This window comes from Manihot esculenta, chromosome 1, assembly GCF_001659605.2.
Source record: "Manihot esculenta cultivar AM560-2 chromosome 1, M.esculenta_v8, whole genome shotgun sequence".
NCBI classification, from domain to species: Eukaryota; Viridiplantae; Streptophyta; class Magnoliopsida; order Malpighiales; family Euphorbiaceae; genus Manihot; species Manihot esculenta.
Window position 1 is genome coordinate 25,640,330 of NC_035161.2, and position 27,045 is coordinate 25,667,374.

The following is a 27,045-nucleotide window of genomic DNA, read 5'->3' on the forward strand; positions in this document are numbered from 1 at the left end:
ATTTGGTAATTCTACCATCATAATATAATAAGTAATATCAGTTAATTTAAATGATTTTATCTCTATGATAAAGTTAACAAAAAAAAGTCTTAATATTAAATTCTAAAATATGTTATATATAGAGAGAAAAAGAGGATAATGGAATTGATAAAATACCCATAATAATTTAAAATTATTATAATAAAAAAATTAATTGGCTATTAAGAATAAATTTATTTTAAATTTTATTATTAATTTTGAGGTTTATAAAAATTTAAAATTCTTAGCACTTAAATTCTATTGCTATTATGTTTTAAACAAAATTTTATAAATAATAATTAAAAATTTTAAATTACTTATAAAAAATAAAACGAATCAAACTATTCGTGAGCTATTCGAGATTCGACTCGATAAAAACTCAATTGGGTTCGGCTCGTTTTCTAAATGAGTCGAGCTCGAGCTCATTTTTTAGACTCATTTAATAAACAAGTCGAGTTTGAACTTAGCAGTATTTGGCTCGTTTAGGTTTGCGAATTGACTCATGAACAAGCTCGTGAGCAGGCTCGTGAATAAAAAATTTTTTGCTACCATTAATCTCACATCGAAAGTTGATGGGATATGGAGACTCGTGACTTTTCTATAAAAAGACAACATTTCTACATTTTTTTTTATTAGTTTTGGGTTCGAAAGATTTTCATTAAATAAAAAATTTTAATTTAGAAATTTTTTAATAATCTTATAATTTAAATTTATTTATAATTTAAATAAATTTAAATTATATTGAGCTTGTTTATAATATAATCGAGTTCAAATTCGAGTCTAAATGAGCTCAAATTTGAGTTTTTTGAATGAAATTTGAGTTGGTTCGTTAATGTGATTGATAACCGCTGGATTTCATCATCCCGGTCTGGGGCCAGGCCCACGACCCCAGCCCATCATCTAGAGGTCTTCAAGTCTCATCACATGCATCAAGTCCGGTCCACTTAGTCCGGAGATTGGACTCCCATCAATCCCCTCAATCGGGCCAGCCTAGCCCTTTGGGCCCGATGAATAAGATCCTCTCTGGATTCAGCCCATATCATATCATCAAGTCCGGCCCAGAATCATGAAGAAGACCTACCCATCCTTCACTTTGGACCATCCGTGCGAGCGTCCGGGAGAATCAGGGGTCGTTACGCATGGGGCAGAGATCTGATTCCCTCGTACGTCCGTATCAACGTGGTAGGGACAGGTAGCCCAATGACACACGTTCTGTTACACGTCACTAGCGGACAGAAGGAAATATATAAAAGGAGAAATATTCTCCTCTAGGGATAAGCTTTTTCCAGTTTTACAGAACCCTTGTAAAAACCCTATTTTCTGGATTTCAGATCATCAATTGGCGTCGTCTGTGGGAACGAAGGAGATCTTTTCATCACCGGAGTTCCACTCTCACAATACCCACTGAGATCTACAATGGCTAACCACAACGAAAACAACGTCACTCCAAATGACCTGAGCTCTGCCCAAGAGGGGCAGCAGTTCTCCTTTTCTAGCCCCACAACACCAGACAACCAAACACCAATCCCCTTCAACCCCCCACCAAGCCTGGTAGGGAGTATGCCTGGAGCTGCTATATCCAACCAGGACCTTCAAACCATGGCCCTCCAACTACAAAATACCGCCCACTGGTTGGGGCAGATAATGCAACAAAGAGGCCTTAACACCCCGGCAAATGTGTTGCTAGTGGTAGAAGAGCCCCGGACCAATGAACCTCAACCTACTCTCAACTATCCCCAAACAGTTAGCAGCGAAACCGAAGAGAGGGGGAGAAGAGCCGGGGAGGAGGAGGAACCGGAGGCCAGGGTTCATGGAAGAAGGGTGAGAGAGATGATTGAGAACGATGGGGCCGACAGTTATTCTGCTGGAACAACTGGAAGAATGGGGAGCGAGACATGGGAGGAGGAGTACCGCCAGGAGAAGAAACTCAGGCAAGAGGAGGAGAGCGTAGACTAAAAGCTGCAAAAGATGAGAGAGCAGCTCTTGGCCGAGCTGGGGACGAAGGATCAGAACCAAACTATCTTGCCCACCTCTTCACCCTTCTTGAAGTGGGTATAACAGGAGACCGTTCCCAAGAAATTTATGATGCCGCCTATGGCCGCATACGACAGAGCTGGGAACCCCCGGGAGCACGTCTTGAACTATAAGACTTTCATGGAGCTGCAAACTCTTTCAGATGCCTTGATGTGCAAGGTATTCCCTACGACGCTCTCGGGGCCAGAACGGGCGTGGTTCAACAGCCTCGAGGCCGAAAGTATCAGCAGCTTTGGAGATCTAGCCACTGGCTTCATCAGCCGGTTTATCACCGGAGTGCCCGCAGATAGGAAGACGAGCTACTTGGAGACGATAAGGCAGAAGAGAGACGAATCGCTCAGGGAGTATGTCTCCCGTTTCAATACAGAGGCCTTACAGATTTTCGAGCTCGACGAGGGAAGGGCGGTGGAAGCCATACAGAAGGGGACGACCTCGGCCGAGTTCTTTGGCTCATTGAGCAGGAAGCCTCCGACCTCACTGGCCGAGCTGATGAAACGGGCTGAAAAATACATAAGGCAAGATGACGCCTTGGTGACAAGCAGGTTTGCCAGGGGAGTGACAGATAAGGGGAAAGCACTAGAGAAAAGGAGGTCGGAGAGGCATGAGAAAAAGCATGGAAAGAGGCATGAACCGTATAGACAACCCTAGGAGCGAAGGGACCAAAGACCTCTCCCTCCCCGGGTCCCTGAACAAAGGCCACTCCTTTCGGTGATTCCAGAGAAGCTGACCCCACTCAATGCCTCTAGAGCCAAAGTGCTCATGGCCGTCCAGGACAAAGAGTTCCTTCAATGGCCCAGACCTATGAAAACGGAAGCAAACCAGCGAGATCCTGATAGGTATTGTCAGTACCATCGCACGCACGGCCACGACACCAATAACTGCTTTCAATTGATTGCTGAGATCGAGAGGCTGATAAAGAGGGGACACCTCAAGAACTTTATAAAGAAACCGGAAGGACAAAGGCCTCAGCCGAACCCAACAGCGCAGACACTCAGGAGAATGGGAACAGGGCCAGTGAATGATGGGTCTAGTGGAACCATCAATATGATCGTTGGAACAACAAAAGGTTGAATGAGCTGGTGAAGCAGAAAAGGTACTTTCCTTAGAATGTTTGCGAAAAGAAAATTCTTGTATTATAAAAGTATGAGTTAAAATAACACCATCTTATAATAATACAATGATTATCTCTATTATTGTAAGTACTAACCCTCTCAGAAAAAGAAAAGAACAGATATCAGAAGACCTCCTTGAGACATAGAGACCTCCTAAAGGTAGAAGGCCAGGATCCCGTAAGATCTCCTAGAGCAAAAACGGCCAGGATCCCGTAAGATCTTCTGGAGCAAAAACGGCCAGCGGGATCACTAAGATCTCCCCGGAGCAAAAATGGCCAGGATCCTGTAAGATCTCCTGGAGCAAAAACGGCCGACAGGATCACCAAGATCTCCTCGGAGCAAAAACGGCCAGGATCCCATAAGATCTCCTGGAGCAAAAATGGCCGGCGGGATCACCAAGATCTCCCCGGAGCAAAAACGGCCAGGATCCCGTAAGATCTTCTGGAGCAAAAACGGTCAGGATCCCGTAATATCTCCTGGAGCAAAAACAGCCAGGATCTCGTCAGATCTCCTGGAGCAAAAACGGCCAGGATCCCGTAAGATCTCCTGGAGCAAAAACGGCCGGCGGGATCACCAAGATCTCCCCGGAGCAAAAACGGCCAGGATCTCGTCAGATCTCCTGGAGCAAAAACACAGCCCGTATAAGGCTCAAAATTAAGTATTAACTTCATTCCGAACTCCTGAGCTCGTCACACAAGTAGCGCAAAAACTTATGCAAAGAACAAATATTCGAGCTCCTTAATCCACTGAATGGACGGACTCGCGACAAAAATAAGAGACCCCGCCCACAGCTCGGATTAAAAAAAAAAAAGAAGCCGAACTCCCCATCCCAGTGGAGCACACAGCCCAAACCGCATCCACTGACAAAGGGTTACTTCCAGAGGAACCAGATATCTGGTCTCATAACCAGAAAGAGAGATAAATTGGTCTAAAATGGAGCCGCACAGTTCCCAATAAAGTCTAGAGATTTACCCTCTCACCACTCATGTAATAAGTGTTGAGGAGGTAAAGGGGCAGCCCGAGGAGAAATCCAATAGGCGTAAGCAGATGAGACCCCAGATTCAGTTCCTGTCAGAATAGAACTAAAAACAAGAAGGCCAATCCTGCTCACCATCTTAAAAGGTACGTGATACATTTCGCCTTGGTTATAAAGGGCTACACGCCCAAGCTCGTACATATGAAATAATGGAAAGAAAAGTTGAAGACATTAAGTCAACTGCTAAAAACCGAGCTCATAATAAAGACCTAATGAGATCGAAAAATCGAGCTCATAGTAAAGACCTAATGAGGTCGAAATCTATAAAAGTACAGCTTGAACACCTTGGCCTTAAGACAGATTCAGCTCGGAGAAAATTTATAGATAAGAGCGCCCTTGTGAAATTAGAAGAGATTATAAGTCAGAAACTAAGTCTCTTGCTAAGTTTTCAGCCCTGATTGAATGAGGGGCAAAGAATAAAAGGCGATGTAGTCAATTTCTTACCAAGTTTATTAGGCACAGTTTTAGTGTCTCATTCTCAAATCTGTAAAATTAAACAAGTCAGACTATCTAAACAGAATAAGTAGCCTGATAGGGAGGGAAAAACAAGCAAAGGTAGGAACAGCTCAAGTACGAATAAAGCCAGAGAAATAAGTAAGCAATCAAAATAACTCAAAATAACAACACAACTCAAATTTCATTAAAAAGTAAAGTAATTACAAACTGCTTTAACAGTCTACCCTATTGAAGGAAAGATAGTCTTTAAAGGACTTGCACGCCTAGGGGCATTATTATCTACATTATCCCCTGTACTATCTACACTTATATTATTTACATTACTGTCTATGGGAGGCCCAACATCCTCCTGCTCAGATCCCCCGGTGCTCACGAAAGGCACGATCTCCTGCCCTTGAGACCCAGCATCGTCATTCCCCAACTCGGGTTCTGCCTCAGAAGGCCCAGCTGCAGTGCGAGAAGCTCCTTTAGGCAAAGGCCTGTTGTCATCCCTATAAAGCACCTTCTCGCCATCAGAGTCTTCCTTTGGAGCTCAGAGTTTAGCCAACGGGGTAGAGGGATTGTGTCGAGCTGCCCTCAAACCTCTATTATACCCAGAAACGAACATGCGGAAGCCCTTATTCCATACGGCAGTTTTCATCTCATCAGAGCCTCGGAACTCCGCAAGTCGCCTCTCACAAGCCTCAGCTATTTCAGTCTTCAACTCAGTGGACTCCTTGTAATTCTTGAGGTGAGCTTCACAGGCTTGTTGGATTTCCTCCTTCAGCTCAGCCGACTCCTTATACTCCCTCAAGCTCCAATCGCACTCCAGCTGGACCCTATCCTCAGCCAATTTGACCTCTTCAAGCAGAGCTGAGCACCTCGTCTCCAGGGATTTGACTTGTTGGCAGAGTTGCTGATTCTGAAGTTTGGACTCCTCTGCCGCCAAAGTCAAGCCCTTAACATTATCAGCTTGCTTACTCAGCTCCTGCTTCAGGACCACAACTCGAGCTATGGCTTCACACTTTTGAGCCAGCATGGCATCGAATTTTACCTTCAGCTGCTTATGATGGAGCTGGACCTCCTCCTTTTGGCTCACGGCCTCATCCCTCTCACGCAGAGCATCCACTGTGGAGGACAGCTGCTTCAGAACTTCCTCACAACGGGCCTCTGCTGCAGCTGCCCTCTCGTCAGACTCTTTAAGAACCCTCCGGGCGTGAGATAACTCCGCCTCTAGGGACTTGCCATGCTCATGGGCTGCGGCCAGATTACCCCGGGTGTCACTGGTGGCAGACAGATTTTCCTCTAAATGGGCCTCCTCAACCCGGCGATCCACAGACTCCCGGAGAGAGTGGTCACGAGCGTCCACCTCCATGAAGAGGCCCATCACCTAGCGCAAAAAGAAAAAGCTATCATAACAAAGAAACAAAGAAAATTAGAATACGAGCAGAAACCAGAATGAACGACTTACCATCAGCAGCATCTCCCTGATCATATCTCCCAGCTCCCCTTGAGGTCGAGACCGGAACGCTGCCTACTCCTTGGTAGAACTAGCCAGAAGACCAGTGAGAGCAAGCAAGTGTGGGTCTGAAGCCTCTGTGATGCCACAAAACATTCGCTTCTTAATAATTTCAGTGACAACACTTGCAGGAGACTGGTGGGTGATGTCCTCTGCGTTCAAAATATCATTGTCAGGAGCAGACAACAGGGGTATCACAGGAACATCCTTCTTCTTCTCAAGAGGAGGAAGAGCTGGAGCTGATCCCTTGGAAGCCCTGGATTTCTTCCGAGCAGGAGCTGGGAACGGCACTTCGGAGAGGGCAGGACACTTGTCCCCAGCCTTCTCTGTGACACCTCCATCACTAGCAAGGCTGGATCTACTTTCATCAGGAGCAGGGGCATCTCCGGTAGGGGCCTCCTGAACATCTTCGTCTACAAGAATAACCTCTTTTCTTTTTCCTGGAGCTTCCTCTTCAGTAATGGAAACCTCAAGTCCCACAGTAGAAGCATCCACAGGAGGAAGGATAGGGTCCGTCCTCTCCAGCCCGGTTTCTTCAGCCACTTCAGAAATAACTCTTGGAGCCTCTTTCGTCCTCTCAGTAGAAGAGCGTCGAGGCCGGAGGGCTTGAGGAGACTGGTGAGCCGAGCTTGATCTGCTGCGACTAGAGGGCCGAGACGACTTGCTACGTCGAGAACTCGGTCTGGGAGCCTGAGAAGATGCTAGGGGAGGAGGAGGTCGAGTAACCGACCTGGAAGAAATAACCTCGGCTACTCTTTGAATAGCCTCCTTCACAGATTGCACAGCCAAGAGAGCATCCAGAGCAGCGTCCATACTCTCCTGGGACAGTATAAGGTTCTTCGGGGGCTTGATCTGTTCCATCTTCACGTCGGAAGCTGCAAAAGTCCAAAATCAATAAGAAGTAAGATAACAAGCCATACAGATTACAAAGGCAAAACGACGCAGCTAAGTGGAGAAAAGTACCCGCGTCTCTAATATCATGAAGATTAGACACAAACATACACTTCTCGACATCATACTTCTTTTCAATAGAAGTCAGTCGAAGATACCCGACCTGCTCAGTAAGGCTCAGCTGGGGCAGGTCATTGCAGTTCAATGAAACATCCTCCCAGGAGAGTTCTAGGTCCCAGATGAGCCCGGATTCCTTCTTGAGCTCCACTACTGCAAAGCCCTCTATCCAGTCCTTTATTGAGTCTTTATGACCCGAAAAGATTGAAAGCCCCCCCCAAGGGGAAAAATAATAAAAACCCTGGATTTCTCTGACTAATCGGAAGAAAGAAACAAACAAATGTACCGTGGGTGTGAACCCTTAGCTCAGACATACAGATTCAAAGGAGGACATGAATAGAATGGAATTGGAAACTAGCATCCGAGGAGTTATCCTGAAGTACCGGAAGACCTCGGTAAAGAAAGGAGAAAAGGGGAAGGTTAAGCCAAACTCCCTCTGTTTAGCGAAAAAGACCAGGCTAAGATTCTTTTGGGGATCGATTAGGTCGGAAGGAGGAGGATCAGGAATAACGATCCTCTCATTCGGGTAGGGGGCTTGAATACGAAAGAGAGGGGTATCTAAATACTCCCTAGAGAAGAAATTTTTTAGGACAGACGGAGTGACATTAGACTCTACTCTAAGAACGTCGGGAAGTTTTGGGCTATCCATGGAAGGACAAAGAGAATAGCGTACCTTGAAAGTGGCTGGGGTAGAAGGAAGATGCAGGAAAATTGCGCAGAGGATGGAAGAAAACAAAGGTTTCGAGAAGACAGAGAGAATTTGAAATTTGAAACAGTGATGAGACGAAGAGATGTTCTGAGTAGACTTGTCCTTTAGGCTGCACTATCATTATTACTCTCGGTATTTACCCCCTCGTCAGCTGGACAATAATTGACGAGAGGGTAAAGGGGCAATTGATAACCGCTGGATTTCCTCATCTCGGTCTGGGGGAAGGCCCACGACCCCAGCCCATCATCTAGAGGTCTTCAAGCCTCATCACATGCATCAAGTCCGGTCCACTTAGTCCGGAGATTGGACTCCCATCAATCCCCTCAATCGGGCCGGCCTAGCCCTTTGGGCCCGATGAATAAGATCCTCTCTGGATTCAGCCCATATCATATCATCAAGTCCGGCCCAGAATCATGAAGAAGACCTACCCATCCTTCACTTGGGACCATCCGTGCGCGCGTCCGGGAGAATCAGGGGCCGTTACGCATGGGGCAGAGATCTGATTCTCTCGTACGTCCGTATCAACGTGGCAAGGATAGGTGGCCCAATGATATACGTTCTATTACACGTCACTAGTGGATAAAAGAAAACATATAAAAGGAGAAATATTCTCCTCTAGGGATAAGCTTTTTCCAGTTTTACAGAACCCTTGTAAAAACCCTATTTTCTGGATCTCAGATCATCAGTGATAAACGAGTTTATTACGAATTGAGTTTGAACCGAGCTCGATTTTAATATTTATTTTATGAATCGAGTTCGAACTTATAAATGAAATTCGAGTCGAGTTCGAACTCGAACTCGAACTTTTAAATTTATTTTCTAATCGAGTCTGAATTTGTTAAAACTCGACTCGTCTCGATTTAATTACAGGCCTGATAAAAAGGATGATTTTACAATATTAAAAATAAATTTTGAAAATGGAAATCCATTTTTAAAAAAATATCTCATTATTATATATAGATAGTAAATAAAATAATATATAATTCAAATTATTATTTACTAAATTAATAATTTAATTATGTAATTTATATTTTTCATCAATATATTATTTAATTTAGTTATAATATGATATTGTAATTTATATACTCTATCCATAACTTTTATCATCTATATGTCTATCAATGTTTATATTGGAATTCATTATCATTTAAATATTTATACTTTAAAAAATACTTTACATGTGTAACGACCCGAAACCCGGACTGCTACCGGCGCTATGATCCAGATCGACTTAAGATCGCCGGGACCCGTAGCAAGCCTACTATACATCCTGTACATCAGGTAAACACTCTGTAACGACTCGAAACCCGGACCGCTACCGGCGCTAGGATCCATATCAACTTAAGGTCGCCGGGACCCTCAGCAAACCTACTATACATCTTGTACATCAGGTAAAATCCCATACATGATCATATATGATTATACATTTTCATAAAAATTTTAAACTTTCCATATACCAAGCTTGACCTATGCATGCACTGTACTGTAAACATAAAACCCCATACTAGAGCCCTCATCAAATGCTCTAATGGATCACATATCATACATCAAGCTTAGTTCAACATTTTTTATCATTAAAACATTTCATATAGATCATGTACAAAAAGAGATTAACCATAAATATTAGGGCCAAGCACAATACTAATCCTCAATACATTTCTTTACATTACATCATTTTACATTTCATTACATTACATGTCCACTAAAACTCTATTACATAGACTATACCATAACCTTGCTGATTTTCCCATGACTACCTGAGCTCCTGCAAACCTGGGGGTTAGGGGAGAGGGGTGAGCTTCAAAAGCCCAGTGAGCAGAACTATAAAAAAACATTTAAATAAATATATGCCATCATGAAATGCGTCACATCACGGATGGACTGACTCAAAAATCCCTCTACTCTGTGCCCGACCCTCGGTGGAACTCCTTAGGACTTCTATTACATACATAAGCTCTGTGCTCGGCCCTCGGTGGGGCTCCTCAGGACTTCTGTTACATAACATAATATCTAGAGGGCTAATGGGTCGTCCTATTGTCCATCCATACTCACAATGAATAATGCAATGCGGCATATTCGTGGATTCTAATGCAAACAACCTATTACATATCATGATGCATGAACATGCTTAAAACATTTGATTCATTGAAATAAAAAGATTCGTTTAGTTCCACTCACCTCTGGCTGACTCTGGACTAACTCTGAAGCAGCTATCTCACTGCTGATCACCTCGGTTCCTCAGGTTCGATCCTACACAGGCGGACTCAAATGAGGGACCAAACATACTCTAACATGACTCTAAACATCTCCCCAAAAACCCCCTAAAACATCATAAAACATGCCTTGAAAACATGCAAAGGAAGGCTGAACAGGGGACTTTCGGCGGCAGGTTCGGCGGCCGAAGGTCCCTCCAGAGCCGAAAGTCATGCACTTTCGAGGGCAGGGTTTGACGGCCGAAAGTCACAACCTTCGGCGGCAGGTTCGGTGGCCGAAACTCACCTCCAAAGCCGAAAGTTCAAACTTTCGGGGGCGAGTTCAGGCGGCCTAAAGCTGCCTCCAGGCAGGTTCGGCGGTCGAACCTGTAACATCCTCAAACCCATAGGTAGAGTAGTGCCATCGTTAGGCTATTTCATTCCTAGAGTAAGGGGCATTAGGGGAGGTGCTAGCTTAACTCTAATCTGCTAATAACTGAATCATAGAAAACTTAAATAAAGAAACGGACATATCCAGAAATAAAGCAGACAGTGTGATTAGCGAGTCGGGAACGAGTCACTTTCGGGAGGTGCTTAGGGTTTCCCGACGTGCTTGCTTGAGGTGCTTGTTTATATCCGTCATGCTTGCTTAAGTGAAAAGGGCTTCTAAAGGCAGGGTAAGGGGTGTTACAGAACCTGGGCTCTTCCAAAGGGCAGAACCCGATTCTGCCTTGCATGCACATCCAGCCACCCAACAACCTCACAACATGCATTCAACTATTCTAAAACATGCATAAACATATTTTCAAGCATATAGGGGGTTAAAACTAGCCTAAACCCCAACAAACATCAACATAGCATGCATTTGAACATAAAGCTAACATAAACCCTAACATTTACATCTACTCTAAAGCATGCATCAAAACCCTTAACCCCTTCTTAAAACTTACTTAAAACATGAAAGAAGAGGAGGATCTACACTTACCTCTTAAAGATCGAGAGGATATGTGATCCCAAACTTGGAGATATGGAGGAACGAGCTCCGGGGGTCTCCAAGCTTCCAAACTTTGATCTTTAGCTTAAAAACTTTAAAACAAGAAGAAAGCTTGTAAAAAACTTGAAAGATTTGAAGGAAAATAACAAATCGACCATGGAAGGGCGAAATCTCACTTATGTCCAAAAATAGAGAGAGAAAACTCGCCCATTTTTGGACAAGGGGCCTTTTATAGGTGGCTGGCCAGACCACTTTCGAGGGCCAAAGATACCTCCGCAAGAGCACCATGTTCGGCGGCCGAACCTGGACTTTTCCTCCATGGTGTTTTCTTCTAAAAACTCATTTTCTTTCTTTATTAAAACTATAAAACATGTAAAAACATTTTACAAAAACATACTTTTACTCTTCTAGAGGGTCCCAACATCTGAGATTCCGTCGGAAAGTAGAAATTCTGATGCCGGGGTCTAGCCGGGTATTACAACATGAATCATAAAAATATTTTTAATAAAATAATTTATTTTAATATAAAAAATAAAATATATTAATAAATTTTTATAAAGATGTTATAATAATTTATTAAAATACAGAAAATATTTAAAAAAATTATTCTCTTTAAAATATTTAACTTTTATTTTGAAAAGTACAAATTTAAATCATTTTCTGAATGCTTATCAAAAATAAGAAAAAGAAAAACGGTTTTTTATGATATAAACGAAAATTTTAATTAAATTGATTAGATTTATTTAAAAATATAATATTAAAATTTCAAAGTTTTAACAGTTTGAATATTTGTGAAGACTACTATATATCTTCATTGATAAAAATAATAATATTTTATTATAGAACCTGATGCATTATAATTTTCCACTTATTAGCACCATGATATCTTATAATCTATTTTAATATTAATTCAAATATTAATAAATTTTTTTTAGATTTAGGGTTTTTTTTTAAAGATGCAAATTTTATGTTTTAAATTGGGGATTTGAATGATTAGGGTTTAAAAAACTTATTTTAAGAGGTTAAGTTTGTTTAGGTTAAAAGGTTAACTATATTTATTTTTTAATGACGTGGATTTTAGTTGTTATTAAAAAAATATAAAAAAATACATTTAATTCTATCAAAATTAATTTACAAATCTAATTATAATTGCAACAAATTTTCTAAAAATAATTTTATTATATAAAATTGAAAGGTTAAGCTATAAAAAATAGTAAAAAAAACATAAAAAGCTTTGAATTTTTATATTCAGCAGAAGAAATATGAGAATACTAATTTTTAAATAATAATTTTATTAAATAAATTATATATATAATTATCAGTAAAAATATTATATTATATTATATTATATTATATTATGTATATCTATCAATTATATTTTTTAATTAAAAAATATGTGTAATGAATATCTAAACATATATTATATAATTAATATATAATTTCACTTATATGATTAAGAATTATAAAATAATTTAATACATTCAGTCTAAGATTATGTAAAAAAACCGTCTCAAGCCACAATATTGTTCACCACGGCTCACGTTAGCAAACAGGGGTTTCCTGCGCTACCAATCTGTGCAGCTGAAGTAAGAGCAAGAAAGCGTGCTTTGCAGTTGCGTTAAGGTGGACTCTATTTAAACACAAACAAAAACCTTAAACCCTTATTTTTCCATCCAAATATTTTTCTCGAGAAAATGAACCAGAAAGCTCTACGGACACAACTTTCTGCTAGAGGACATTTCATTTCATTGAGGTAATCAGCTTCTCTATATTGCGAATTCTTTATTATTATTTTTTTTTCAGCTTCTCTAGACTTGTACAGAATCTGAATTTATGGCTTCTACATTTTGTTTGCTTTCTGTTTGGATGCCGAGAAAACTAGAGAACAAATAAACTTGTACTTAATTATTAAGTTTCATGATTGGTGTTTTCATGGTCAACTATACTTTACAATTGTGGATTTGCTCATATATACTCGGTCAAAGAGGTTTCTGTTTGCTAATTTGGTTACTATGTTTGTTGAATTTAACTGCATATGTATTAATGAGTACAGAAATGTTCTGGTGATTAGGGTAGTGGGTTTAATTTGCATGATTGAATGAGGATGTTTTTGACTGTCCTAATACTTTTTGTTTTCTCGTTGCATCTCAGGACTGTTAGACTATTAATCAGCGTTTTGTGCCTCAATTTTATGGAAGGGCTGGATCTGCACGCTTGTGAGTCTATCTATATTAGATAGCAAAGGAAACAATTTACCTGGTGAATAAATGTATATTAATTGTTTCTCATTATTCTTTTTTTCTTAATTCATTTTCAACATATTTGGAATCATTTTGTTCTATTATTACGTTTGAATTTCTAGTGAGTAAGCTTGCTGATTTTTTTTTCTTAAAGAGTAGAATAGCCTCTTCCTATTTTTTTTTCTTAATCTGCTTTTTTCAGTTTCCTGAATGGCGCCGTTTTGGCCACCTGAGCGTGTTTTCTGATAGTTAACTTCTTGATTCACCTATGGAGTAGAAGGAATGATATGGCTGAAGTTTTGCAGAACTTTGAAAACTATCTAACATTTATTGTTTAATGGATTTGGTAGAAATAATTTCTGACACATTTGGAGATTTCTTCTTCTTTTTTCCTGAAGAATAGTTATTATCAATGAGATGGGCTTGTATGTTAGTTTACATTTAGTGATACAACTTCTCACTTCATGTTGCAGTTGTTTTTTCCATCCAGATAATGTGCTCTCTACCTTTGCACAGAATTCTTGAATGATATAAGAAAATGTCTGGGTGCAAAAGGCCTCCTCAAAGTGATAGACCTTCAATTACATACAGGTGGAACCAAGTTGAGGAGGCATCTTTTGACCTTACTGATTTTTTCCCTGAGCAGAATTCCTCTACACACTCTCAGAAAAAAAAGCAAAGTAGCATAAATACTGAACTGAAGCACCCTGAGATACTGAGCACAACGGAGCTCATCTCAGCAGCGGGGCAGTTATGGAGTCTTATAAATCCTCTTCCTACTTCCAAGTCAGAGGCAAAACCAAATTATACTGGTACTGGATCTCAGAGAAGTATTATCTTTGGTGATCTGGTTAGGGAAGATGGTGGGGCTGCTTTAAAAGATGTTGATTCTAGATACTCTGGTGTTGATGCAAGGACTGCTAGTAATATTAAACCTTCACTGCAGCCAAAGTTTGAGTTTCTTACAGTGACACAGAAGTTGTCGGTGTTTGAACCTTGTAGGAGGAATTGTAATCCATTATTTTCACAGTTTTCAAAGGGAAATACCAAATTGTCTAATGAGTATTGGGTAAGAAAAAGGCTAGCAAATGTAGCATGTTCATATGAAGTGGAAACGATATATGGATGGATGAAAGAAATAATTCCTGGTGAATCACAGTATCCTGTTAATATCACTAAGATTGAGGAAGAGAATCTCAATAAAATCTGCAGTTCAGGAAATACATTCAACAATGCTGACGGCTACATTTCTATGGATGCAACTCATACTGCAATTAACTTTGCTTTGAGGAATGCTGATTGCTGTACTGATTCAGTCAAATCAAAAGATACAACACTAGGTGATAATATGGAAGTAGAAATGGAGACAGGAGCAGTCAGGTCCCTCTGCTCTGATTATTTCCTTGGATCTCTTCATGATAATAATGTACATAATAGTGTTTCCAAGATGCCAACTTCTAGTCTTTATGTAGATTATCATCTTCAGATTTTAGCTCCACAGAATAATACATATGGAGAATTCAAGCACCACACTAATGATAATCAAATGGCTGAGACAAGAAAACAACCTAAAGAGTTTGTTTATGGGGACAAAAATGTAATGGAGGTTTGTCCATCAGCATGTGCAAGACCACATTATGCCCTTGCAAAGCAAGAGCATGCCTATGCAGGTGCATTTGCTGGCATATTCGTTAGCCTTTGTCTACATCCTGTTGATACAATAAAGACAGTTACTCAATCTTGTCGATCAGAGCAGAAGTCTATCTGTGACATTGGAAGGTTAATTGTTTCTGAAAGAGGTAAGTTTAATATGGCAATATTATTACTTGTGCTTGGTAGTAGTCCCTAAAACTTCTTGGCTTTTGATGATGTAAATGTCTGTAAGGCTTTGTGTAGATATGACAAGATATAGCTTTCAGGTGTAACTGGGCTTTACCGTGGAATTGCAAGCAATATTGCATCTTCAGCTCCAATTTCTGCGATTTACACTTTCACATATGAAACAGCTAAAGGATCTTTGCTTCCTCTTTTCTCCAAGGTTTTGTTTGTCATTCACTCTGCCCAACTCTCATATGTATCCTTTTGTTATTTTGTTATTTTTGCCTTGTGCTTTGAGAGGGTCAAAATTAAATGTTTTGCGAGTTGCATGGTTTTTTCCTTATATTATTTAGTGTAAGGTTGTGCATTTGGAAAGGCTTACTTTTCTCCCTGTTGCAGGAATATCACTCTCTTGCCCATTGTGTTGCAGGCGGATGCGCGAGCATTGCAACTTCTTTTGTTTTCACCCCCAGTGAGCGTATAAAGCAGCAGATGCAAATTGGTTCACGCTATCATAACTGCTGGTATACCTTTGATATCTTGTTATTTGCTAATGTAATATATTGGTTCAGTTCTGCCTACTTTATTTTGGTCTTCATTTGGTTTTCTACTCATTATGTGTTTACTCAATCATTGAAGTTATTTTAAAGGTTGTACGATATGCTTGAGGTCCATGACACCTTAGTTTTCTCTACCTACCACTGGATATGGTGCTTCCAGCTTTGCTTTTCTTAATTGCTTTTTCATGTTAGTCTCTTATTTTTGCAGGAATGCCCTGATTGGGATAATTGGAAAGGGTGGTTTACCTTCACTATATGCTGGCTGGGGTGCTGTGCTATGCCGGAATGTTCCACACTCGATCATAAAGGTTTTCTTTCTACATATTAGATGTTGTACTTGTACCTCACCATATTAGATTTTGGGGCCGTTTGAGGGATGTCTACTTCAGGTTGTGGGGCAGTTAGACAAGAAGTTTTAGAACATGGCCTATCTGTTAGTTCTTTTTTCTTGTGTAGCGTCTAATTCTGAATTTTCTTCATTATGCAGTTTTACACATATGAAAGCTTGAAGCAGTTGATGTTGTCTCCACAAAATCCGAATGCTCAACCCAACACATTACAAACAGTTAGTTCAGCTCTCTTCTCCAGCACCAGTTTATTCTATTGTAACACTTAAGCTTTCATGGTTGTCAGACTTCTTAATAGCTAGCTGGCTGGCTAATAGCGAGTTGCTTTTAGCATTGCTAAGAGTTGCTTTTAGCGTTGCTAAGAGTTGCTTTTAGCGTTGCTAATGGTTATACAGTATATGCTGATAGTTTTTTTATTACTGCAGCTGGTTTGTGGAGGATTAGCAGGATCCACTGCTGCTTTGTTCACAACTCCTTTTGATGTGGTGAAGACTAGACTACAGATACAGGTTTATAAAATATTTGATCTTTTTTATGGAACATTTGTATCTTTATGTCTTTGTCAAACATAGAAGGGTATCATTCATCATAATACCATTTGTTTGTCTGTCAAAATACATATCATGTGCCTTCATCTATTTATTAATCCTCCGTGTGATATGATTCATTTTGTAAAAAAAGAATTCAAATGAATTCTTGTAAATTCATACAAGATTTCAACATTTTTTAAAATGAATTTTTTTAAGCTAAATAGAATTGAATTTCTTCATTCCAAATAAGAATATTGTTAGAAAAAAAAAATCAATTGGATTTAATTATTGCAAAATTATTGATTTCAAACGGAGGGTAAGTGATTCACTAAGGCTCTTCTTTATATTTTAGTTTCTGGAATAGCTTCTTAAACCCTCCATTTGTTATGATTCAGTTTGCAAAAAAAGAATTCAAATGAATTCTTGCAAAATCATGTATAATTTCTTTTTCTTTTGAAAATGAAAATTTTTTGAAAAAGAGCTGAATTCTTCTATTTTAAACAAGAAAATAGATAAAAAAGAATTGAATTGAATTGAATTCTTATGAAATTTTTTATTCCAAACAAGAGGAAAATGAATCTTTTGTTCAATTCGTTGCAAGATAGTGGTTTAACTCAAGATTTTTGTGATGAGAGAAAGATGTCATTTACATTACTGTAGATTTTCAATTGATTTCAAGTTTCTCTGGTACTAAAACTCTTTCAAGTATATGGTGGCTTACTGAATTGGTTGGGTGCCTGCCCAAACAAATTTGTCAGAACTGTGCTAGTTAAATTAACTATTTATTCCCTATATATGCGTTCTAGGAAGCTATAGTCTCTCTCTCTTTTTCTCCTCAATGGGTTGGGCTTTCTGGCAGATTCCTGGTTCGATGAGCCAATATGACAGTGTATTTCATGCCCTTAAAGAAATAGGCAAGAAGGAAGGTTTGAAGGGCCTCTACAGGTATGGGTTATTTTGGTCTGCATATTTTCATTTAAAATAACTCATTTTGTTTCATGCTTGCATTCTGAGAACAATGAAATTTGTATGATAATTGGTCACGGTGTATGATAATTGGTCAGAAATTTGAAATGGCAAAAAAAGGGTAGCTTTTGGTGATTTTACATAGCCTCAAAAGTCTCTTTGCATAATTGCCTTTATTTCGAGTATCATCTTACAATTCTGTAAGTTTCGATGTGGAAATTATTGATTAAGCTTAACAATTGTTTTTGTTATTTACATGATCAGGGGATTAATTCCAAGATTGGTTATGTATGTGTCGCAAGGAGCATTGTTCTTTGCATCATATGAATTTTTCAAGAGGTTATTTTCTTTAGAAGTTGCACAATTTAGTTCTCGAAGGATTCAGTACAAAGAAAGCCGTGGAAGATGATCCAACACAATTGCAATTGCCATCATGTTCGGCATCACAGGCATCTTGATCCTCACCTATCACCATTGCGAAGGTTGCATGGGGTGCCGTCATGATTATGAGCAATAAAATTTAGGCCCTGTTTGGGAAGTTCTGTAGAGGGAAAGGAAAATAGAGAGTTTTCCTCTTGTAATTTGTTGAAACTGTGTCGTTTCTTCTTTTATTCTCTTTCCATTGTAATAGAGCTGAGTTGGAATTTTGTAATTGGGTTATTTGCACAAGATGTGCACGTGCACTTGTCTTTGTCTGCTACATAAAGAAGCAAGATGCTTCCAGATTTTTATTGTAACGTCTTTTTCATTTCTGAAATAAGAATTCAAAGTTTTTTTCTCTCTCTTTCGCACATGGTATCAGAGCATGGTTTTGGCTCACGATGGCGCGTCAATGGTTGCATGAGTGAGATTTAGAGTTTCTACGAGAGATCTGATGGCGACGGAGCGAGGAAACAGTAGCAAGGAGCTAAAGGCGGCGACTGGGGCACCAGAAAAATCACAAGGCGTGGCCCAAGGAATGGGAGATCCTTTGAGTCTCCAAGCTTCTGATCATCCAGGTATGAACCTAGTCTTAGCGCTTCTTATAGGATCAAACTTCAAATCATGGACCAGGGCGATTAAAATTGCCCTAGGTGCCAAGATGAAGTTAGGGTTTGTCGAAGGAATAGTTTCGACACCTAGCAAAGACTCTGAAGGTTACGAACAATGGAAGAGATGTGACTTCATGGTCACATCTTGGATCCTTAACTCCATCTCCAAGGAACTGGTGGATAGTTTTATATACACTGCTTCAGCCAGAGATCTCTGGTTAGAAATATGTGAAAGGTTTGGAGAATGCAATGGCCCTATGATATATGAACTACACAGAAAAATTTCTCTTACGTCTCAAGAAAATGCCTCTGTTGCTGTCTACTTTACTAAGCTAAAGAGACTTTGGGATGAGTTGGGCTCTATGGAGACCCTCCCTACCTGTACATGTGGAGCCTCTAGGGCTATAGCAGAAATAACCAACAGAAACAGACTCATGCAGTTTTTGATGGGACTGAACGAGTCCTTTGGGTGTGTAAGGGACCAAGTATTGGGAATGGATCCCTTACCAACAGTGAATAAGGCGTACTCAATGGTGGTGAAATTTGAATCTCAAAGGGAGATTTTGGGAGCCATGAGTGACAACTCTGAATCCCTTGTGTTGTTGAACAAAACCTACACTCAAAGTCAGGCCAGACCAAGAAAGGCTGACAACAAGAAGGGACATTGCACCTTTTATCATATGAATGGGCACACTCGGGATGGGTGTTTTAGACTGATTGGATACCCTGATTGGTTCAAGTCAAAGAACAAAAGTAACACACAAGGGGGAAATGGATATGGAAACACCAGAATTATGGCTGCTATAGAACAAAATAAACCTGAAGAGGACAATCCTCTTGATTATACTGATACGTCAAGCAAGATAAATGAACTGACATCCATGCTGACCTCCCTAAAGCAAGAAGTTTCTCAACTTGTCAAAGGGAAAAGGAGCCTAGCTCCTGGGACATGCCTTGAACCTGAGTCACACTTCATGGACTTTGCAGGTAATCCTAACCTTCATAAAGCCTGTTATGCACAATTGGACACTAATGATAGTTGGATCCTAGACACTGGAGCCACTAATCACATGTGCTCAAACAGCAGTTTGTTTATCACTTTACAAACACTAAACAAGCACATATCTGTTTGCTTTCCAGATGGGAACACAACACAAGTGACCCAATCTGGAAGGCTAAACCTCTTTGGAAATTACTTCTGAATGATGTTCTATATATTCCTCACTTTCAATACAATCTGGTATCCATTAGTCAATTGATGAATAGTCATGGATATTGTATAGTGATATGCCATCATTACTGTATCATATAGGACCCTCTGAATAAGAAGGTGGTGGCCATAGGAAAGAAACAAAGAGATCTATTCAGACTGAATAAGATGAGTTTCTGTCAAACTGAGATTAGACATTGCCTAATGCAGATCATGAACTTAGATGCTAATCTTCACAACCTTGTAAATGCCATGCTCCCTATGTTCGATTCAAATAAAGGAAACTCTATGCAATGTGAAAGGATATACATTTGTACAGTAAGCATGAATGACATGCATGATAGACTAGGACATGCATCTGTTAGTAAACTCAAACATATCAAGGGCATAAACATCAATAATAATGCTATGACTTGCTGCCCCATCTGTCCTCTAGCAAAGCAAGCTAAATTGCCCTTCCCTAGAAGTCATACTCTAGCTTCAAGACCTTTTGAATTGATCCATATTGACATATGGGGACCTTATAAGACCACTTCAATCACTGGAGCTAGATTGTTCCTCACCATTGTTGATGATTACAGTAGGGCCGTATGGACCTTTATGATGCATTTAAAGGGCCAAACCTTTGGTCTTATTGAACACTTTATTCATATGGTAGAGAATCAATTCAACACTACCATTAAGACCATTAGAACTGATAATGGAAAGGAGTTTTTAAGTCATGCTTATAACTCTCTTCTTGCTAGTAAGGGAATTATATACCAGAAATCCTACCCATACACTCCACAGCAAAATGGAGTTGTGGAAAGGAAACACAGACACATACTTGACACTGCTAGAGCTTTGAAAATGCAATCCCAAGTACCTACCCAATTCTGGGCAAACTGCATCTTAATTGCCACCTATTTGATTAACAGAATGCCTATGGAGGGTTTTAATTGGACAACCCCATATGAAAGACTTTATGGCACTTTACCTAACTATTCTCACTTGAGAAAGTTTGGATGCTTGTGTTATGCAACCACTGTGGGTACACATAAAGATAAATTTCAAGAGAGAGCCATTAAAGCCATAATGATGGGATATGCCAGTAGTCATAAAGCTTATGAGTTGTACAACATTGCTGATAAATCCTTTTTTATTAGTAGGGATGTAATTTTCCATGAAAATGTCTTTCCCTTCCAAGGGTCAAGTGAAATAGCAGATTCTGTGGTTCCTATACCTGTGATTGAATGTGATTCCCCAAATCCTATTCCTTATAAATCTGGTCATACCAGTAATGGCCTTCAGAACAGTCCCTCTGTTAGAAGGACTGAAAGACACAGACAGACTCCTATCTGGATGCAGGACTATGTTAACTCTTTGCATACATCTTCTGTGTCCTTTCATCCATCACATAAGTCTTATATTTGCAATGTTAATAAAGTATATGAACCTTGCACATATTCCCAAGCATCTAAAGATGCCCATTGGATTGAGGCTATGAAGTAAGAGCTTCAGGCTTTGAAAACCAATAATACATGGGTACTCACCACTTTGCCAAAGAATAAAAAGGCAATAGGATGCAAATGGGTTTACAAAGTTAAATTTAAACCTAATGGAGACGTAGAAAGGTATAAAGCCCGATTGGTAGCCAAAGGCTACAACCAAATAGAAGGGTTGGACTATAAAGACAGGTTTTCACCTGTAGCAAAGCTTACAACAGTAAGAATTCTCATTGTTATAGCCACCTCTAAACAATGGCCAATATTTCAATTGGATATTAACAATGCCTTCCTTCATGGATATCTAAATGAAGAGGTGTACATGACACCACCTCAGGGCTATCACAAAGCCCGGCCAGGGCAAGTTTGCTTGCTTAAAAGGTCCTTATACGGGCTTAAACAAGCTTCTAGGCAATGGAATATTGAGTTCACTAATTTTCTCAAAAAATTAGGCTTTATTCAGTCTCCTCATGACCATTGCCTCTTTACACAACACACTGGCAATTTGATTCTGATTCTACTTGTGTATGTTGATGATGTGATTTTGACTGGAAACTCTATTGATGCTATAAATAAGTGCAAACTTGCATTAGACTCAAAGTTCACTATCAAAGATTTGGGACCTATGAAATATTTTTTGGGGTTGGAGGTTGCTAGATCTACTCAAGCAACTATTCTCAGCCAAACTAAATACATTTCGGATGTGTTAAAGGATGCTGGGATGTTTTACTGTAAACCAGCCTCTTGTCCCCTACCTCAAGGGTTACATTTATCTCCTGATTCAGGAGAAATTCTTGATGAGTCTGACATGTACCGAAGGCTCCTTGGCATACTTCTTTATATTAATCTTACAAGGCCTGATATATGCTATGCTGTTTAATATTTAAGTCAGTTTATGAGCATGCCCCGAAAGCCTCATTTGGAGGCTGCTCTGCATGTGCTTCGCTATCTCAAAGGCACCCTCTATCAGGGGCTTCATTATCCTGTGAGCAATGATTTATGCTTGAATGCCTATCGTGATTCTGATTGGGCTGCCTGCACTTATTCAAGAAAATCTCTATCTGAATATTGCATATACTTGGGTCCCTGTCTCATATCTTGGAAGACGAAGAAACAAACCACTGTTTCTAAATCTTCAGCTGAGGCTGAATATCGTGCAATGGCTAACACTGTTTGTGAGCTACTTTGGATTAGCTATGTTTTGCAGGACTTGCAGGTTGACATCCAGTTGCCTATTCCACTGCATTGTGACAGCAAGGCAGCAATGCATATTGCAGCTAACCCAGTATTTCATGAGCACACGAAGCATATTGCAATAGATTGTCATATCGTCTGGGACCAGCTTCAACAAGGTTTTATCCTACCTAGTCATCTTCCTACTCAAGAACAATTGGCAGACATCTTCACAAAAGCACTGCCTACATCTCGCCATGACAGTCTCACTCGCAAGTTGAATTTATTACCTTTACTAACTTCAACTTGAGGAGGGGGTGTTGAAACTGTATCGTTTCTTCTTTTATTCTCTTTCCATTGTAATAGCGCTGAGTTGGAATTTTGTAATTGGGTTATTTGCACAAGATGTACACGTGCACTTGTCTTTGTCTGCTACATAAAGAAGCAAGATGCTTCCAGAATTTTACTGTAACATCTTTTTCATTTCTGAAATAAGAATTCAAAGTTTTTTTCTCTATCTTTCGCACATAATTCTCTGTGATTGTTTGATTAGAAATAAATGAGATAGGAATGAAGTTATTTCCCCTTATTTGGAAAGGGATGAAAAAAGGTATGGAAAGAAAATTATAATAAAAATTTACCATTTTACTGTGTATTTCTTTTTTTAAAAAAAAGACAAAATAATTTTGTAATAAAGTATACTTTTTTTTTTTTTCTTAATGGCGAAAAGATAACAAGAAAAAGAATTAAGTATTATTTTCGCCCTTTCCTAGGAACTGAATTCTAAAATAAATTATAGAATGGTTTATATCACTTCATGCACTTATATCAAATAGTACCTCTAATCATCTATGTCAAATATTACCTCTAATCTAAATTTATAATTTTTTTATATAAAATAATAATTAATGTATATATAATAAATATATTTTATTTTATTTTTAATTATTATTAATGTATGACTTTTTAATTTTTATTATTTTTTAATGTAATAAATACAATGTTTATTATATTTATTATCACTTACCTTTTAATGTTTTACGTATTATTTTTTAATATATTATATTATTAATATTGTAATAAAAAATTTATTGTATTTTTATTATTAAAAAAATTATTATGTTTTAAATTTTAATAATAAATAAAATATTAAAAATACATTCTTAAAAATTAAGTAACACCATATAACAAGGTTTGGATAATTAAAAATAATCACTATTACCATACACTAATAATTTTATAATAAAAGACCATACAAAAAGTTTTTACTATGAAATAGTATTATTGTTTATTTATTTGTCAATTTTATAAAATTATAACTTATTATTTATTATTATATATTAATAATATATGATTGTAAGTACTAAAATTTTTAATTTTTTTTGGTTGCAATTGAATTGTATGGTGTATAAATTTATACTTAATTATTATTTTAAATTTAAAATTTAAAAAAAAAATTTACTTCTTTTTGATAGGCAAAATAAATTTATACAAAAAAAAATTATTTTATAAAATGATATGATACAATAATAATATAAAAAAGTTTAATATTCACATTGCCGGTAAAGGACTAGTTTCTAATTATAGTGCACCAAATAATGTCCCACGTGGACACCTATTAGATAAGGATCCAACTAGGCCTAGCCGGAACAAGCGTTGAATTTAATTTGCGGATAGTTTGCTTTTTAACGGTTTGAAAACAGTTTTTATTTGATTTTGGTTTGATTTTAAAACAATCACGGTTATAATTTTTAAGATTTCGATTAAAGTCTAAATGCTAAACAATCAACTCATTTATATTTAAAGCCTAAATATTAAACACTCAATCCATTTACATTTAAAAGTAAATAATATTTTTATAAGTAAAATAATAAACTTATATATTCTAAATAATTTATTTTAAAATTTCAAATCAAAATTAAAACTTAATTAGATTACTAGTTCGAATCAATCAAATTTGATATAATTTCAATTTTATTTCAAAAAAAAAAAATGTAATACACTCTTTTAAAATAAGATTTTGGTATAGAAGCTCCAATGGAAAAAGAAGGGTTTATTTCCTGTAAAATAAAATAGGTTCAGGTAACTATTGCAATTGAGAACTTGGAACAAAGAAAATTACAGTACTAAAAATTCAACAAGTTCATGAAACCCTACTTAAGCCAGGGTGCAGTGCTTATCGGAGACCTTAACAAATCAATAGATCTAAATTTCCTAAAGTTAAAAAAGCAATATGGGCATACTTCTTGGATCTTCCATTTTGTTTATTCCAGTGGAAACTGTCAAAAAACCCTAATGGTTTCAACCACTTGCACATTTTTTACTCTATTTTTGTTTATTCAGCCATACATTTTTCCAGATTTGCCTTTAAGGTTAATTTGCAGCTAAATTCCCAAATAAACATAAATTTTAAGTTTTAGATGACTACAATTGTCCAAATTTACTTTGAAGTATTATTTCAAGCCCGAAATCATCAATAACAAACAAATTTTGACAAAAACAAGATTAATAACAACAAACCATAGCCACTACTTTTATAGAGATTAAGACAAAATTGGCCTAAAATTAATTAAAAGCTTTTTTAATCATGCCACATAGCGTTTTCAAGTAATTAGCAGCTAGCAAATGGGACTGAGTGTTAAGATTCAACTTCCATTCTTGAAGTTTTTGTTAGAGACAGACACATTGAGAAAAAATGGCAAAAGAAGATAGAGGGAGAGAGGGGTGAGTTTTATTTGTTATAAAGAAGGTAATTTGGGTGTAAAAATAAATTCTCTCATATCAAAAGACTAATTCTAAAATGTAAGAAAAATTAATGGATCACCTGTTGAATTAATAGAATCCGATACAAAAGAGGCTACATCCCAACCCGCCAACAAAGGCCCATTCAGTATTAAGCCAAATCCATTATAGTCTATGGGTTTTAAATAACACAGGATCGAGTAATAGTCTTAAGGAGGGTTGGGTCTGAGTCCAATCCCTTTATATGCCTTTAAAGAAGGCCCCGCGAGCCTAGAAATCCAATATGATTTCAATGACCCGCAAATCAGACAAGGACTAACGGTTCGAAATAATAGGGATCGTGTTTTAAAAATAGTCAAAACAAGAATTAAATAACCGTCTGGTAAGAGTCTGAACTTTGTACCTACGAATAGGTCATCCGCATGTAAATGGCAGCTGGTCATAATTTAGGACGGGAAAAATATGCTCGAAAAAGACAAAAGGAGATAAAGATAAAAGAAAAAGGATTAATTAAAATAGGACTAAGCATATCAAAAAACACTTACACTCGAACTTATACTAAAATTGGAAACATCAATTGACGCCGTCTGTGGAAACGAAGGGATCTTAACATCATCACAGTTTTCAATTAAGCATTGAGATCCATATGGCCAATCCTGAAGGAAATAACACAACCCCTACCCAAAATTATTCAACAAGCCATAACCCTCTCATTATGAACAACTTACTGTTTTCGTTCTCTAGCTCACTAGCCGCTTTACTCGAGCTCAACAATAGCAAAACTTCTTATCCCATTATCTGATCGAGAACTTTAGAGTATGGCTTTACAACTTCAAAACACTATCAATTGGTTAAGCCAAATTTTACAGCGAAGAGGCCTTAATACCCCAAGTTGGCTAAGTATGATGGAAGAGCCCAGCAATAGTGAACCCCCAACCTACCTTAAATTGGCAGAATCCACAACAAAGCAACAAAAGGACATGAGAGGAGGATGAAGAGACAAGAGGAGGAAAAGAACCAACAACACAGTCTCAAAGTAGAGTAGTAAGGGGTCTCATAGAAAATGATGTGAAGAAGAGGTTTTCATTCGAGCCTGAAGGAGAGTCGAAAGATGAGGAATCGAGAGGGAGCCATCACCACAAGGAGAAGAGGCCCAGAAATGATGATGTAAGGGTTGACCTAAAGTTAGACAAGTTAAAGGAGTAGTTATTAATGGAGCTTGGAGCCAAGGACAATGTTAGTCCGATGTTACCAATCTCATCACCCTTCACTAGGAGGATCCAACTCAAGACTATATCAAAGAATTTCATGATGCCGACATTGGCTGCATACGACGAAGCAAGAAACCCACAGGATGACATGTTGAATTACAATACCTTTAAGGAGCTACAAATGAAACTCTAATGCTCTGTTGTGCAAAGTCTTTCCTATGACCTTGACAGGACTAACTCAAACATGGTTCAATAGCCTAGAATTAGGAAGCATGAGGAACTTTGTTAATCTAGCTAACCTATTCATTGGCAAGTTTATCGCCGGAGTCATGGCTGGAAGAAAGATAAGTTACTTAGAGACAGTTAAACAAAGTCGGAATGAGACCTTAAGGGAGTACGTGGCCAGGTTCAACTCAAAAGCCTTATAGATGCTCATGCTAGATGAAGTGAGAGTGGTAGAGGCCATGCAAATAGGAATGACCTACCCAAAGTTCTTTGAGTCCCTGTGTAGAAAGCCACCAAACACCTTATCAAAGCTGATGAAGAGGGCTGAAAAATATATAAGGCAAGATGATGCCCTAACCACTAGTTGATTTGCACGAGAGGATAAAGAGAGGGGTAGAGGCATCGATGATAGAAGAAATGATATCCCAGAAAGGAGGATGGACATAGGTTT

General features: G+C 38.3%; 2 protein-coding genes across 9 annotated transcripts; both read left to right on the top strand.

Annotated features, from left to right (window-relative positions):
• The first annotated feature begins 12,595 nt into the window (after nt 1-12,595).
• Nucleotides 12,596-18,296, top strand: LOC110627914 (calcium-binding mitochondrial carrier protein SCaMC-2-B). 8 transcript variants are annotated; one of them, XR_002489940.2, is made up of 10 exons: nt 12,596-12,810; nt 13,209-13,326; nt 13,771-15,096; nt 15,217-15,335; nt 15,515-15,639; nt 15,884-15,983; nt 16,163-16,240; nt 16,448-16,531; nt 17,359-17,497; nt 17,783-17,925. XR_002489940.2 is itself a non-coding variant. In XM_021774310.2 (10 exons), exons 3-10 carry the CDS (start codon nt 13,836-13,838, stop codon nt 17,925-17,927), a joined length of 1,998 nt encoding a protein of 665 aa, XP_021630002.1. In that variant the 5' UTR covers nt 12,599-12,810; nt 13,209-13,326; nt 13,771-13,835; the 3' UTR covers nt 17,928-18,296. The 8 variants fall into 8 exon arrangements, 7 of the variants coding, with proteins under 7 accessions (XP_021630002.1, XP_021630026.1, XP_021630017.1 ...); XM_021774310.2 differs by having other exon boundaries at nt 12,599-12,810; nt 17,412-17,497; nt 17,783-18,296; XM_021774334.2 differs by having other exon boundaries at nt 12,599-12,810; nt 13,788-15,096; nt 17,412-17,497; nt 17,783-18,296.
• A 96-nt stretch (nt 18,297-18,392) lies between these two features.
• LOC110609114 lies at nt 18,393-19,751 on the top strand. Its single transcript, XM_021748466.1, has one exon. The coding sequence runs from the start codon at nt 18,393-18,395 to the stop codon at nt 19,749-19,751; it is 1,359 nt and encodes a 452-aa protein (XP_021604158.1).
• Nucleotides 19,752-27,045: the final 7,294 nt, after the last annotated feature.

Excerpts from the sequence above, each read along its gene's own strand:
- LOC110609114 (XM_021748466.1), top strand. The coding sequence starts at position 18,393 with ATGGCGACGGAGCGAGGAAACAGTAGCAAGGAGCTAAAGGCGGCGACT.
- LOC110627914 (XM_021774310.2), top strand. The coding sequence starts at position 13,836 with ATGTCTGGGTGCAAAAGGCCTCCTCAAAGTGATAGACCTTCAATTACA. Across the intron at positions 16,241-16,447 it reads AACCCAACACATTACAAACA|CTGGTTTGTGGAGGATTAGC; the intron begins GTTAGTTCAGCT and ends TTATTACTGCAG. Across the intron at positions 16,532-17,411 it reads AGACTAGACTACAGATACAG|ATTCCTGGTTCGATGAGCCA; the intron begins GTTTATAAAATA and ends GCTTTCTGGCAG.